This window comes from Protomyctophum bolini (genome assembly GCF_963924005.1).
Source record: "Protomyctophum bolini genome assembly, chromosome: 4".
NCBI lineage: Eukaryota > Metazoa > Chordata > Actinopteri > Myctophiformes > Myctophidae > Protomyctophum > Protomyctophum bolini.
Window position 1 is genome coordinate 51,601,561 of NC_137865.1, and position 14,000 is coordinate 51,615,560.

At 43.2% G+C, this 14,000-nt stretch overlaps 1 protein-coding gene and 1 long non-coding RNA gene across 5 annotated transcripts in view; both read right to left on the reverse strand.

Moving 5' to 3' along the window:
* Window positions 1–1,890: 1,890 nt before the first annotated feature.
* Window positions 1,891–2,780, reverse strand: LOC308313763. Its single transcript, XR_013963913.1, has 2 exons — window positions 2,358–2,780; window positions 1,891–2,319 (listed from the first exon to the last, which is right to left on the reverse strand). It is a non-coding gene; the product is annotated as an uncharacterized lncRNA (long non-coding RNA).
* Window positions 2,781–3,190: 410 nt separating this feature from the next.
* The window catches only part of LOC308314799 (anoctamin-5-like), a 59,686-nt gene continuing 48,876 nt past the window's right edge, over window positions 3,191–14,000 (reverse strand). For all 4 annotated transcript variants that reach the window (XM_080762500.1, XM_080762499.1, XM_080762498.1 and 1 more), the window contains 8 exons: window positions 13,722–13,828; window positions 13,300–13,371; window positions 13,007–13,104; window positions 11,397–11,527; window positions 10,732–10,937; window positions 9,322–9,524; window positions 7,550–7,655; window positions 3,191–6,785 (listed from right to left, as the gene is read on the reverse strand). In XM_080762500.1, the coding sequence (XP_080618626.1) occupies window positions 6,522–6,785; window positions 7,550–7,655; window positions 9,322–9,524; window positions 10,732–10,937; window positions 11,397–11,527; window positions 13,007–13,104; window positions 13,300–13,371; window positions 13,722–13,828 (1,187 nt within the window). In that variant the 3' untranslated portion in view covers window positions 3,191–6,521. The remainder of the gene's footprint in view (window positions 6,786–7,549; window positions 7,656–9,321; window positions 9,525–10,731; window positions 10,938–11,396; window positions 11,528–13,006; window positions 13,105–13,299; window positions 13,372–13,721; window positions 13,829–14,000) is intronic.

Genomic DNA, 14,000 nt, shown 5'->3' on the forward strand with positions numbered 1-14,000 from the left:
CTTTCCTTTCCTTAGTCCAGTTACCCTGGGTAAACATGGTACCTTTCCTTTCCTTATAGTCCAGTTACCCTGGGTAAACATAGTACCTTTCCTTTCCTTAGTCCAGTTACCCTGGGTAAACATGGTACCTTTCCTTTCCTTAGTCCAGTTACCCTGGGTAAACATAGTACCTTTCCTTTCCTTAGTCCAGTTACCCTGGGTAAACATAGTACCTTTCCTTTCCTTAGTCCAGTAACCCTGGGTAAACATAGTAGGCTACCTTTCAAAAAAAAGGGAGCAGTGCACCACCTTGTGGCACTAACTGGCACTGCATACTGACTGTTACAATGGACCAAACGAGCGAGGGACCTCTCTCTCTCTCTCTCTCTCTCTCTCTCTCTCTCTCTCTCTCTCTCTCTCTCTCTCTCCAGTGTCACGATTTCACAATTTTCTAAATTGAATTTTGATCGATCACAAACTGTCTGCAGGCAATCAAGCAAAATGTGATACTTAATATTTTATAACAAAAAACAGCAACACAATCAGCTGCTGTTCATTGTACTTTTATATAACCAGTGATTTCAGCTGCACTGCAGGGCAGACTGGCTGGGTGGTGGTTTCTGATTATATCAGTTGTTATATGATCAGGTTTGTGTTCCAGCGTTATTCGTTGTAGAGTTTTTGATTGATTGAAATATGTATTAACAGTTTGCAGAATTACAGTAGGCCTACATTTCAAGCACAAACTCAACACAAAGACTGTTAACTGTGAGTGGACGACCCAATTAAGCATTACACTTGTTTACAAGAGGGTCCAACTTGTTCAATTCATCAAAACATTTAGAGACGTACAAATAGACACTTCTATTATAGTCAAAGAACAGAACAGGAATTCATCATAAAATAAGTGAAAAGTGAAAAGAAACATAGTAATACATAGACATTAAATTGCTCATATAGATCATCAGACAGTATCAGCCCCAGAGACCCCTCCTGTGACAGTATCAGCCCCAGAGACCCCTCCTGTGACCGCTGGCTTGACAGTCAGTGGGTACAGTAGTTCATGTCTTCTCTATATCACAGTCTATGGACTTTGCTTGTTAGAGCACTTTAGGGAACAGCCAAGTCTATGGACTGTATGTTTATAGTGCACTAAAAGCAGCGAGGTTGCCACAGTTTGGGCACATGTTTTAAGTTAAAGCACTTTATTCACAAACCCCCACATTGTTCCTGATCAACTCATACTTTATCTATAAAGCTTACTTTAAATAATTATATTGTCAGAATTACATTAATGCATTTGTTTTGCACTGGCACATAGTAATGACATCTTCTTAATTAGACTATTTGTTTTCTATGATCTCATCAGAGAATTGATGTTATTAATATATCTTGCTCAATAATATAGCTTTGTACTGATTGATAAGAATAGATCATACACAACATCTGACATGATGCTTATTTATATGTGATGAGCTTGTAGGTCTGATATTCTTTTTTAAATCGAAGAACGACATAGAAACATAGCTTTTTCAGAAAATTGTCAGGATGTAGAAGACATTTTTAAAATGGGTTAAATGTGTTTATTCAAAAGACACTAAAAGACTAAATCTGCTGCTCAATGTGATGGAGGAGAGCATGATCTCTGCACAACACTGCCCCCGTGTGGTTCTAACATGCACACACACAGGAGCGCGGGCACGCACGCACACACGCACACGCACACACGCACGCACGTGCACACGCACACACGCAGGGCCGGATTTAGCAATCAGGGAGCCAAAAATACATTTCCATTGACTAAATCAACTGCATATTTAGTCGGCTAAAAGGAAAACAGATGTGACTCAAACTAAAAGTAATCAGGAATTTGCTGTCAAAAGTGCTGTTTTATTTGAACAGAGACATTTAAACTCTCTCATTGGCATCGTTTGGGACTTTATTTAAATATAATTTGCATACATTTCATTATAATATGGATGGAAGTACAAAAAAAATAAAAAATAAAATAAAATAATGACGGACAAACAACAAAACATGTAGTTACAGCTCAGTGTAAACACATTTTTATATCATTTACATAAATGATATTTATATTCATATCTCCATCTGTTGTGTCTTTATAGAATGACAAATACAAAATAAATATCAAGCATTTATAAACGTCATGAAATTAACACAATAATGAAAATAACGCTTAACAAACTAATTGCAATGAAATTAGAAACAAAATAAATCAATGACGATAATAAAAAAGAGGTATAAGGCATCACCGGGGAATTAAAGCTTCAATCCAGACGTAGTTAGAATAAATTAAAAGGTTAATTTTATTTAACCAATCTGTGTCGAGTATATCTCTGCTTTTGGGAAGGAAAAACCACCTAACTCCAAAATGTTCATCTTTCAGGATATGCCTTAGTCTTAGTCTTATAGTGTTGGTGTTTTGACTATATATTGTCAATTACTTGCATGAGAGGTGGTGGAGTTAGCTGCTTTATAGCAGACATATAAAAGGTAAACACAGCATGTGGATCTCTAATGGGGGGAGAGAGGGGGGGGGGGTGCCTGAGATTGAAGCAAAAAGGCCACTCAGATTAAGTAAACCATTATAATATAAAATGATGAAATGAAAAGTAAAAAAAAAAAAAAAAAAAAGATTCTTACATATTTCTATGTAGGTATTTCAACTTGAAAAACATCCTTCATTATGATTTCATATTAAAAATTAAAAATAAACACCCTTAAGAACATCTTCAAGGTTTCACTGATAAACATGCTCTCACCATTTAAACCCCTTTTGGGGCGGGAACCCATTTTGTTATGCTTTTAAGCTATTGAAAAATAGCAGATCTACAAGCTCATAGCGCGCCACCGAGTGGCGCGCTACGAGCTTGTAGGTCTGCTATTTTTGAAAAAAAATCGAAGAACGACTGACATATAGAAACATAGCTTTTTCAGAAAACTGTCAGGATGTAAGAAGACATTTTTAGAATCTGATCTCAGGTCAGAATGGGTTAAACCTCAGGGGGGGGGGGGGGTGGGTTCCCCAGGGCTGCATACTCGCCCCCCCCCTCCCTTTCTTTGTCCCCTCTTAAAAGCCTAATCTTTCCAGCGAGTAAAAGCTGATCTACAAGCTCACAACTCACAACGCAGTAGCAAACCTGACACATGGTGAGCTGGTAGATCGCCTCTATTATTATTAAAAAATAAATAAACAGATGTTCGCCTGTATTTTCACAGAATGTTTGCTAATTATGACGCTATAGTTATGTTCATGTGGTTAAAATGAGAGGTTTGGTTTATTTTGCGTGTGTTCACTGTATGGGCTACTGTAGTACTAGTGGTGACTGAGAATATTGTGGGATGTACATTAAATGTCCAATCGACGGAGCAGCTATTGAAGATATCTTCCTCATATTTCATATTTCATGATGAGGACACAATCCAAAACCTCGACCAAAGTGTCATGTGTTTTGCTTCAAACATTTCTCTCCAAGTTAAAGTTCACCCTTACAGTAAATCATATATAGTGACGTGTATAAGTAGCCGGTGATTAATATTAATATTACTGTACAAACATTGTTGTTCCACAGAAATATATACAGACAGACCCTGAAAAAACACTGATTATGATAATGTGGTTATGTCACATGTTTATGTCTCATTGTTATTGTTTTCATTATAAGTGCTTTGTGCAAAAAAAGGAAGGGGAAAAAAAAAATGAGAAAACGTTAAATAAAATAATATTTATATGAGTTTCCTTCCCCTGTAACAGTGGTTCTCAACCTCTTTAACTGCTGAGTGGGGACCCCCCTGAAATTATCATATTTTAACTGGGGACCCCCGAAATTATCATATTTTAACTGGGGACCCCCGAAATAATCATTTTTTAACTGGTGACCCCCCAAAATAATCATATTTTAACTGGTGACCCCCCCGAAATAATCATATTTTAACTGGTGACCCCCCCGAAATAATCATATTTTAACTGGGGACCCCCCGAAATTATCATATTTTAACTGGGGACCCCCAAAACTTTTTTTTTTTAGGCACGTACCTGTTGACAACCACTATCTGGTGTCAGACAGACAGGTGAGTGTGAGGGCAGGCAGACAGACAGACAGACAGACAGACAGACAGACAGACAGACAGACAGACAGACAGACAGACAGACAGACAGGCTGGCTGGCAGACAGACAGGTCCTGCTTTGTGTGTGAGAGAGCAAACAGCAAACAAACAGCCATCGGCTCATTCATTAGACTGTGTGTGAGGAGCGCACACACACACACACACACACACATGCACACACACACACACACACACACGCACGCACGCACGCACGCACGCACGCACGCACACATGCACATACGCACACACACAAGCACACGTACATGTACTGTATGTACGCACACACACACACGCATTAAAAAGATATGTGTCAGCCTCTCTCTCTCTCTACACAGGCCAGCTGCCAGACCTGCCTTCAGACCTCCAGTACGACACTTACACACACACACACACAACCAAACAGAACACTGCTCCTACACACTTGATTGATTGACTGACTGACTGACTGACTGACAGACATGTAGCCAGACAACTACACCCAACATTATTTTTATTTGATAGAATTTCCATTTCTGATGAAGCAGCGAGCTGTTAGCTAGCTATTAGCTTCCAGTCTGTTGTGTTCTGTGACACGGAAGCATTTAGACATGGTGGGACACAGTCTGAGTCCCTGGAGCATTTTGTAGAATAAATCTCTATATGAACAGAACAGGATAACTCCCTTATCTTAAAGAGTCTTTAGTCTTTGGCTGATCAGCAAAAAGTGGCACTTTATCAAAAATGAACGCTGATACTGTAGGTGTCCGGATGTGACTGAGGGACTGAGGTACTGAGGGACTGAGATGTGACTGAGGGACTGAGGTACTGAGGGACTGAGATGTGACTGAGGGACTGAGGTACTGAGGGACTGAGATGTGACTGAGGGACTGCCATTGGAGGTTTTTGAATTTTCATTTTTTTCCCCATGTCATGTGAATCATAGCTTCAAGTTTACATATTGGTTGTTCAGTTTGACCCACCAGTTTTGGAGATATGGCTTATAGAGTAATGTCTTGTAGAGAAACAGCGAGTTGAGAAAAACAGTCTTGAAAAGGTTCACTTCTGTGATCTCTAACATTACACCTAGCTACATGTTTAAGCATTTATTTCATATTTACATGTCTTCTGTGATCTCTAACATTACACCTATAGCTACATGTTTAAGCATTTATTTCATATTTACATGTCTTCTGTGGTCTCTAACATTACACCTATAGCTACATGTTTAAGCGTATATTTCATACTGTACTTGCATGTCGATTTCAGCTCTGACACTTATTTCAGACATGCTCTCCAGTACAGGGGTTCTCAACGTTTTTGGCCCGGGGACCCCCTGTAAATGCTTTGGCAATGTCTCGGGACCATGACTGTCTCGATGGCAGGCTCTCAGTCAAATCGGGTCACATAATTATGTACATCAGCTCAAACAAAGTATTGTACAGCAGTCGATGCTCCTGAAGAACAACGCCAGGAACATGAAGGAACTCGTGATTCTACACATCGAGGCGTTTCCTTTTGGCTACAAAACATGCAGACTGAATGTTTCTCAGCCAATCAGCAGCAGAGACGTGCCAGCCAATCGGCAGCAGAGAGGGGTAGGAGGAGGAGGAGCTGTTGGACGCAGCAGGAGATCCAAAGCTCTTTCGTTTAGAAACGTTTGACCTGATATTTGCACGACGGTGTTTTAGGCACTGCAGCAAAGGAGGTTTTGTATCTTCATACAGAGTAGGAGGCAGAAGGAGGTGGTGTCTTCACAGACATGTGGATTTCATTAATATGGAAAAAGGAAATACAGCGTGACTGTCAAAAATGACATCCATGGTGTTTATAAATCATTGTGTTAAAAGCTGTTTTGTTTGCGTGGTTTCATTTATAGTTTTTTCACGGTGGGGTAAATAAAGAGCCCTTGTGAACATCAGTTGGAGCGTTGCCTATCCTGCAGAAGATGAAGATAGTTTAGGAGGAGTTTATTTATCATTTATTTGTGGCGGTTCTTACATTTGTAGGTGACGGTTTCCGTGCGGACAGAGAGCAGGGCTGCACGAGGCAATGGAGTCTAGATCGGCACAGACTCTGCGCTCTAGAGGGCTTTATAAGCCACTTCGACACTTTATAAGCCACTTCTGTCTTAGGTTGTGTGTGTTCTGACCAGGCTTTTCTCTCTGTCTTATAGGTGGTGTTCTGACCAGGCTTTTCTCTCTGTCTTATAGGTGGTGTTTTGACCAGGCTTTTCTCTTCGCAGGTGAGTAAGGCTGGGAGGACGGCGAGGCTATAGTGACTCTGACAGCATGTGGTGCTTTCAGGATGATGGATGGCTGGATGGATGGATGGAGAGGCTAGTGGTGACACTCTGACAGCATGTCGTGTTGTTGGACGGTAGGGGCGGTGGGGTAGATCACGTGGTGCTTCAGGGCGGTGGTCACAGCGGTGGAGGTCACGGGTAGTGACACTCTGACATCATGTCATGCTGTGGGACCGTGGGGATGGTGGGGTAGATCATGGGAGCTTCACAGTTACAGTCTCCTCCTGCGCCGCCGTGGGCGGAGCTCTGGCTGAGCTGCTTCTTGAGCTTCTCCACCTCGTAGTCGTGGAGATACTCCTGGACCAGGTAGCGCTCCCTCTTCACGCGAGCCTTCACCTCGGCCGGGACGTCGGGGATCATCCACGCCACGAAGAACTTCACCACGAACACCACATGCTGCGGAGAGAAGAAACGCCACCAAACCATCAACCACACCACTGTGAAACCACACTGTAAGTACGATATTATGATACTAATATAGCTCTGACGATAGATCCACCAGCTCAGTGGCCTTGTGGTTAGAGTGTCCGCCCTGAAACTGGGAGGTCGGGGGTTCGATCCCCGGCCGGGTCATACCAAAGACTGTAAAAATGGGACCCAATGCCTCCCTGCTTGACAATCATCAAAGGGTTGGATTTGGGGGTCAAATCTACTAATCAAATGATTCCTGAGCGCGGCACGGCTGCAGCTCAGCGCTCCAAGAGATGGTTGGTCAAATGCGGAGAACAAATTTCACTGAACGGTGACGCGTGTGACAAATCGTACGACTTTGACACTTTGACTTTGATAGATAGACTGTAGATATAGAAACAAAACACCAAACAGGCTCCATGATGATGAAGATAACGTCAAGTAATAGTTATTTTTATTACTCCATAAATCATTAATAAAGTAATACATTACCTCCATAATGATGATGAAGGTACAGTAGTAATGGATTACCTCCATAATGATGATGAAGGTACAGTAATAAAGTAATAGATTACCTCCATAATGATGATGAAGGTACAGTAATAAAGTAATACATTACCTCCATAATGATGATGAAGGTAATAAAGTAATGGATTACCTCCATAATGATGATGAAGGTAATACAGTAATAAAGTAATACATTACCTCCATAATGATGATGAAGGTACAGTAATAAAGTAATAGATTACCTCCATAATGATGATGAAGGCCAGCTTGGCTGCCAGGATGTGCCAGAACTGCATGGTGTGATCGTACTGTTTCTGATGGCCGGGAGGGTAGCGGTAGTCTCGATATCTGGAGACATATTAAATACATATTCATTAGGCAATAAGCCACGAGAGGTCTCAGGTTAGCGGGTATTTTACACTGCCTGGGGACGTAGGCAGACCCGACGCGCAGCCGAGGGTCTTCTACCCTCCCAGCCAGTGTAAAATACCCGGTAAGCTGGGGGGCCTCAAGTGGCTTATTGCTTTTCTAAAACGGTTACAAACATTATAGCAATATTAACCTAATAAAACTATTACATTCACAAAAGTATCTACGCTTTGCGCCACCAGAGAGAGAGAGCCAGAGCCACAACACTTCCTTGTTTTGCTCTGCAAGTATAGCCTATGTGACGGGAGAATAGCGCTTGATATCTTTACGGGGCTGCCTGGAGCCACACAGTCACAGTCAAATGAGGCGGGCGGTGCTTAGACGCCCGCACGGCATGTGTTTGTAAAGCAATGAAGCGCTCCCCTTCCCCAGTTCAGCTACAAGGCTGCAAGATGATACAAAGTGATTGAAGGAGTGGGTTATCGGCTTGTTTACACCGGTCACGTGACGGTAACCAGCCAATCAGAATGAAGTATTGGGACTACCCGTTTTAGAAATACATATTAACACCATGCTCTACAACAGACCGCTCCGCTCCATAACAGTTTCCCTGGTTGGACGTAGCGCGTGGAAGGAACACGTTATTCCGACCAGTTCCTTTCCCCTCCATCAGGCGCCCCGGCTGGCCAGGGGGAGGCAGTTTAGAGACCAGGACTACTGCATGTTTTTGCGAGGGTACCTATACCATCTACCTACCATGTATTACATGTAGACAAACACACAACATGTATGTTACATGGTAGATAAAGATACAACATGTATGTTACATGTAGACAAACACACAACATGTATGTTACATGGTAGATAAAGATACAACATGTATGTTACATGTAGACAAACACACAACATGTATGTTACATGGTAGATAAAGATACAACATGTATGTTACATGGTAGATAAAGATACAACATGTATGTTACATGGTAGATAAAGATACAACATGTATGTTACATGGTGTAGATAAAGATACAACATGTATGTTACATGGTAGATAGGATATGATACAGCAGCAGTAACATGTATGCATCATGGCTGTGACACGTGTGTAACCGTGGTGTGTAAAGCTCTCTAACACGTATGTGTGACAGCTGTGTAACATGTATGTAACATGTGTATACGTAGAGAAGGCTTTCGTCAGGCTTCATTAATTCAATTGGGTTTGGGTTGATTTCATTTTGTAACTGAGGAGCGTAGATTATCGCGGCAAGCTATATTAACCCGTTTTGGTGTTAGCATTATGTTATGCTTTAGCTATTGAAAAATAGCAGACCTACAAGCTCATAGCGCGCCACCGAGTGGCGCGCTACGAGCTTGTAGGTCTGCTATTTTGTGAAAAATCCGAAGAACGACTGACATATAGAAACATATATTTTTCAGAAAAGTGTCAGGATGTAGAAGAACATTTATATAGAATCTGATCTCAGGCCTAAATGGGTTAATTGGATGTCACGGCGGAGTCACACGCGAACACGCAAACATGGGCACACGCACACACACACACACACACACACACACACACACACACACACACACACACACACACACACACACACACACACACACACACACACACACACGCACAGACCTGCAGGTGGTGACGACGGAGGCGTCGAACCAGGCCGGATTCTCATCCTCGTCGGGCCGGTTGGCCTCCAGGAGGTCAGAGATGTTGAACACCGACAGGCTGTTGTTGATGTATCCGCTCATGTCATGTCTGCCGTGCGGCTGGTAGGCGTACATGTAGACCAGCCGGGGGATCATGTCCGACGTGAACGCCACGATGAAGGCCTGGGAGACGGAAACACACACCGTGAGGCCGGTACCGGTACCGGTACCGGTGTTGTTGTTGTTGTTGTTGTTTGTAAAGTAGTTTTTTTAGTCATAGTCTCTGGAACAGTTTTCATTTAGTCATTTTAGTCACCTGGAATGTCTCAGTGAAGATTTTAGTGGGCTAAATCTACAGTTGATTCTTTAGAAATTGTCATCGTAGGTTAGTTTTTATTCACCCATTCACACACCTTTACATAGATTGTGCATTACATTCACCCATTCACACACACATTCACACACCTTTACATAGACTGTGCATTACATTCACCCATTCACACACCTTTACATAGATTGTGCATTACATTCACCCATTCACACACACATTCACACACCTTTACATAGACTGTGCATTACATTCACCCATTCACACACCTTTACATAGATTGTGCATTACATTCACCCATTCACACATTCAATGTGGGGTTCAGTGTCTTTGCTCAAGGACACTTCGACATGTAGACAGGAGGAGGAGGAGGAGCCGGGATTCGAACCGCCGACCCACGGATCATTGGACGACCTGCTCTACCTCCTGAGCCACAGACGCCTGTACTTACGTTGGTGACCACAGACAGGACCGCCACTCCGTTGAGGATCTCAGTACTTACGTTGGTGACCACAGACAGGACCGCCACTCCGTTGAGGGATGTCAGTACTTACGTTGGTGACCACAGACAGGACCGCCACTCCGTTGAGGGTCTCTGTACTTACGTTGGTGACCACAGACAGGACCGCCACTCCGTTGAGGGTCTCTGTACTTACGTTGGTGACCACAGACAGGACCGCCACTCCGTTGAGGGTCTCTGTACTTACGTTGGTGACCACAGACAGGACCGCCACTCCGTTGAGGGTCTCTGTACTTACGTTGGTGACCACAGACAGGACCGCCACTCCGTTGAGGGTCTCTGTACTTACGTTGGTGACCACAGACAGGACCGCCACTCCGTTGAGGGTCTCTGTACTTACGTTGGTGACCACAGACAGGACCGCCACTCCGTTGAGGGTCTGTACTTACGTTGGTGACCACAGACAGGACCGCCACTCCGTTGAGGGTCTCTGTACTTACGTTGGTGACCACAGACAGGACCGCCACTCCGTTGAGGGTCTCTGTACTTACGTTGGTGACCACAGACAGGACCGCCACTCCGTTGAGGTTCTCTGTACTTACGTTGGTGACCACAGACAGGACCGCCACTCCGTTGAGGATCTCGGCCCAGGCTCCGATGCTGTGGGCCTTGGCCGCCACGGGGCGTCTGAACTGCGTGGTGAACTTCCAGGCGTCCACTCGGACCTCGATGATGTTGTTGATCAGCGCCAGGAGGGGAGCCAATGGGAACGAGGCCACGAAGAGGGTGATGAAGCCGAACTGGATCACTGGGACGCGCACGCACACACACACACACACGCACACACATGGAGACGCACACACACACACACACGCAGACAGGCAGGCAGGACAGAAGCAGATGGTGAGATGAAAGGGTAACGTTGCCCCCTGCTGTCTGTAACTTGTAGTTAACTACAAGTTACAATGTAGGCCTTTTATCAGACGCTCTTAATCCAGAGAGATTTACAGTAAGCAAGAACAAAAAACACGGCAATACATCACATACATAGAAATAAGCGGCGTAAACGTCTTTAAATAAATATACTTTCTGAAAAGTCTATGAAGAAAATGAACGGGGAATAATTTCCTGGGCCCTGGTGGTAGGGGGCGGGGCTGCGACGCACTATACTGTAAATATTACAGTTTGTTGTAAATCACATTTATTGTGTGATTTGCATATAACTACAGACAGACAGACAGACAGACAGACAGACAGCATGTCTCACCCATCTCCAGGTACTCGTAGAACAGACCCAGGTGACCAAAACACTGCAGGTCGTGGTCCTGTTCCCACCGGCTGTACAGAGACTCAGGATGGTTCCTGGCCTTCCTGGAGCCCCACCAGTTCATTAACCATCTATAATATACAATAATACATGTTATAACCTGTTATAAACACTATTATAACAATATAACCTGTTATAACATGTTATAAACACCATTATAACCTGTTATAACATGTTATAAACACTGTACAGAGACTCAGGATGGTTCCTGGCCTTCCTGGAGCCCCACCAGTTCATTAACCATCTATAATATACAATAATACATGTTATAACCTGTTATAAACACTATTATAACCTGTTATAACCTGTTATAAACACTGTACAGAGACGCAGGATGGTTCCTGGCCTTCCTGGAGCCCCACCAGTTCATTAACCATCTATAATATACAATAATACATGTTATAACCTGTTATAAACAATACTATAACCTGTTATAACCTGTTATAAACACTGTACAGAGACGCAGGATGGTTCCTGGCCTTCCTGGAGCCCCACCAGTTCATTAACCATCTATAATAATACAATATACATGTTATAACCTGTTATAAACACTATTGTAACCTGTTATAACCTGTTATAAACACTGTACAGAGACGCAGGATGGTTCCTGGCCTTCCTGGAGCCCCACCAGTTCATTAACCATCTATAATAATACAATATACATGTTATAACCTGTTATAAACACTATTATAACCTGTTATAACCTGTTATAAACACTGTACAGAGACGCAGGATGGTTCCTGGCCTTCCTGGAGCCCCACCAGTTCATTAACCATCTATAATAATACAATATACATGTTATAACCTGTTATAAACACTATTATAACCTGTTATAAACACTGTACAGAGACTCAGGATGGTTCCTGGCCTTCCTGGAGCCCCACCAGTTCATTAACCATCTATAATATACAAGTAAGACGCGCAAACACAATTTTGCAATAACAACAATTAGAATAAATGACGTACATTTCTTTTTAAAGTTATCTTTTTTAAATTTTATTTTTTTTTGTGTTTTTTCAAAGTTTTTTCTTTTTAAGTGGTGCAACCACTTCTACATCCAGCTTTGTCCGTGTACCTGTGTACCAACGTCAATGAGCACGAGTGGTGTGCGCATGCGTGAAACTGGAACGAGAGAAGTATGTGACATTGCTGCCACCTGCTGGACGCAAATCTCTAATCTAACGGAGCAGAGAGAGAGAGAGAGAGAGAGAGAGAGAGGGGAGTTGCACCACTTGGTTCACACAGGTGTGATTTTTTTCTTTTAAAGTGTGTGTGTGCGTGTGCGTGTGCGCGTGCGCGTGCGCGTGTAATTTTGCAATAACAACAATTAGAATAAATGACGTATACTTTTCTTTTTAAAGTTATCTTTTTTTCTTTTTTAGTGTTTTTTCAACGTTTTTTCTTTTTTTCTTCTAAAGTGTGTGTGCGTGTGCGTGTGTGTGTGTGCGCGTGCATGTGCGTGCGTGTGCGCGTGCGTGCGCATGTGCGTGCGTGTGCGCGCGCGTGCGTGTGCGCGCGCGTGCGTGCGCGTGCGTGCATACAGTACTTACGGGACCAGAGCTTCCTGGATGTTCCCCCACACCTGTTTCCCGGTCATAACGATGACCAGCTGCGTGGTCAGCTCAATCAGACATCCACCCGGATCACACTGAAGAGAGACGTTAGTTCAGATCACATCCAATCAGATATCTATCTCTATCTACCAATCAGATATCTATCTCTATCAGACATCCACCTGGATCACACTGAGGAGAGACGTGAATTCAGATCACATCCAATCACATTAGAAAGTAATCGGATTATTACCCCCTCCCTCGTCAGATAATTATAGTAATCGGATTACCTCCTCGTTCCTCAGCCCGGTCCATTTCCCGAACATGTAGGCGGGGTCTCCGGGGTATCCCACGAACTTGCCCTTGAAGAATAGAACGCCACACAGAAACGGGATGTTACGGTACGGTACGGTACGGTACGGTACAGTACAGTACATATATCCTACTATAGGCGAGATGAGGACCATTTACAGTACAGTACAGTACAGTACAGTACAGTACAGTACAGTACAGTACAGTACAGTACAGTACAGTACAGTACAGTACAGTATATATATCCTAGTATAGTATATATTCTATATACCTTGAAGAAGGCCACATAGAAACAGGAGGAGTAGTAGTTGTACAGTACAGTACAGTACAGTACAGTACAGTACAGTACAGTACAGTACAGTACAGTACAGTATATATATCCAATATATATTCTATATACCTTGAAGAAGGCCACATAGAAACAGGAGGAGTAGTAGTTGACGAACTGGAACAGGAACACTTTCACCGTCAGCTTGTTCTCGTACTCCATGTGGGTCTTCGGGATCTCTGGGGGTCAAAAGGTCAAAGGTCACAGGAGCGTCTGTTGTGCGACATTCAACGTTGTTTTCCGTTTGGGACGTCATCGAAAATGTTCTCCCCCGCCCCGCCCCCATTTTAGCTTAAAACGTTAATAACTCTTGATGTAAATCATTCCGTCCGCAGTTCTAAGAACAGACCA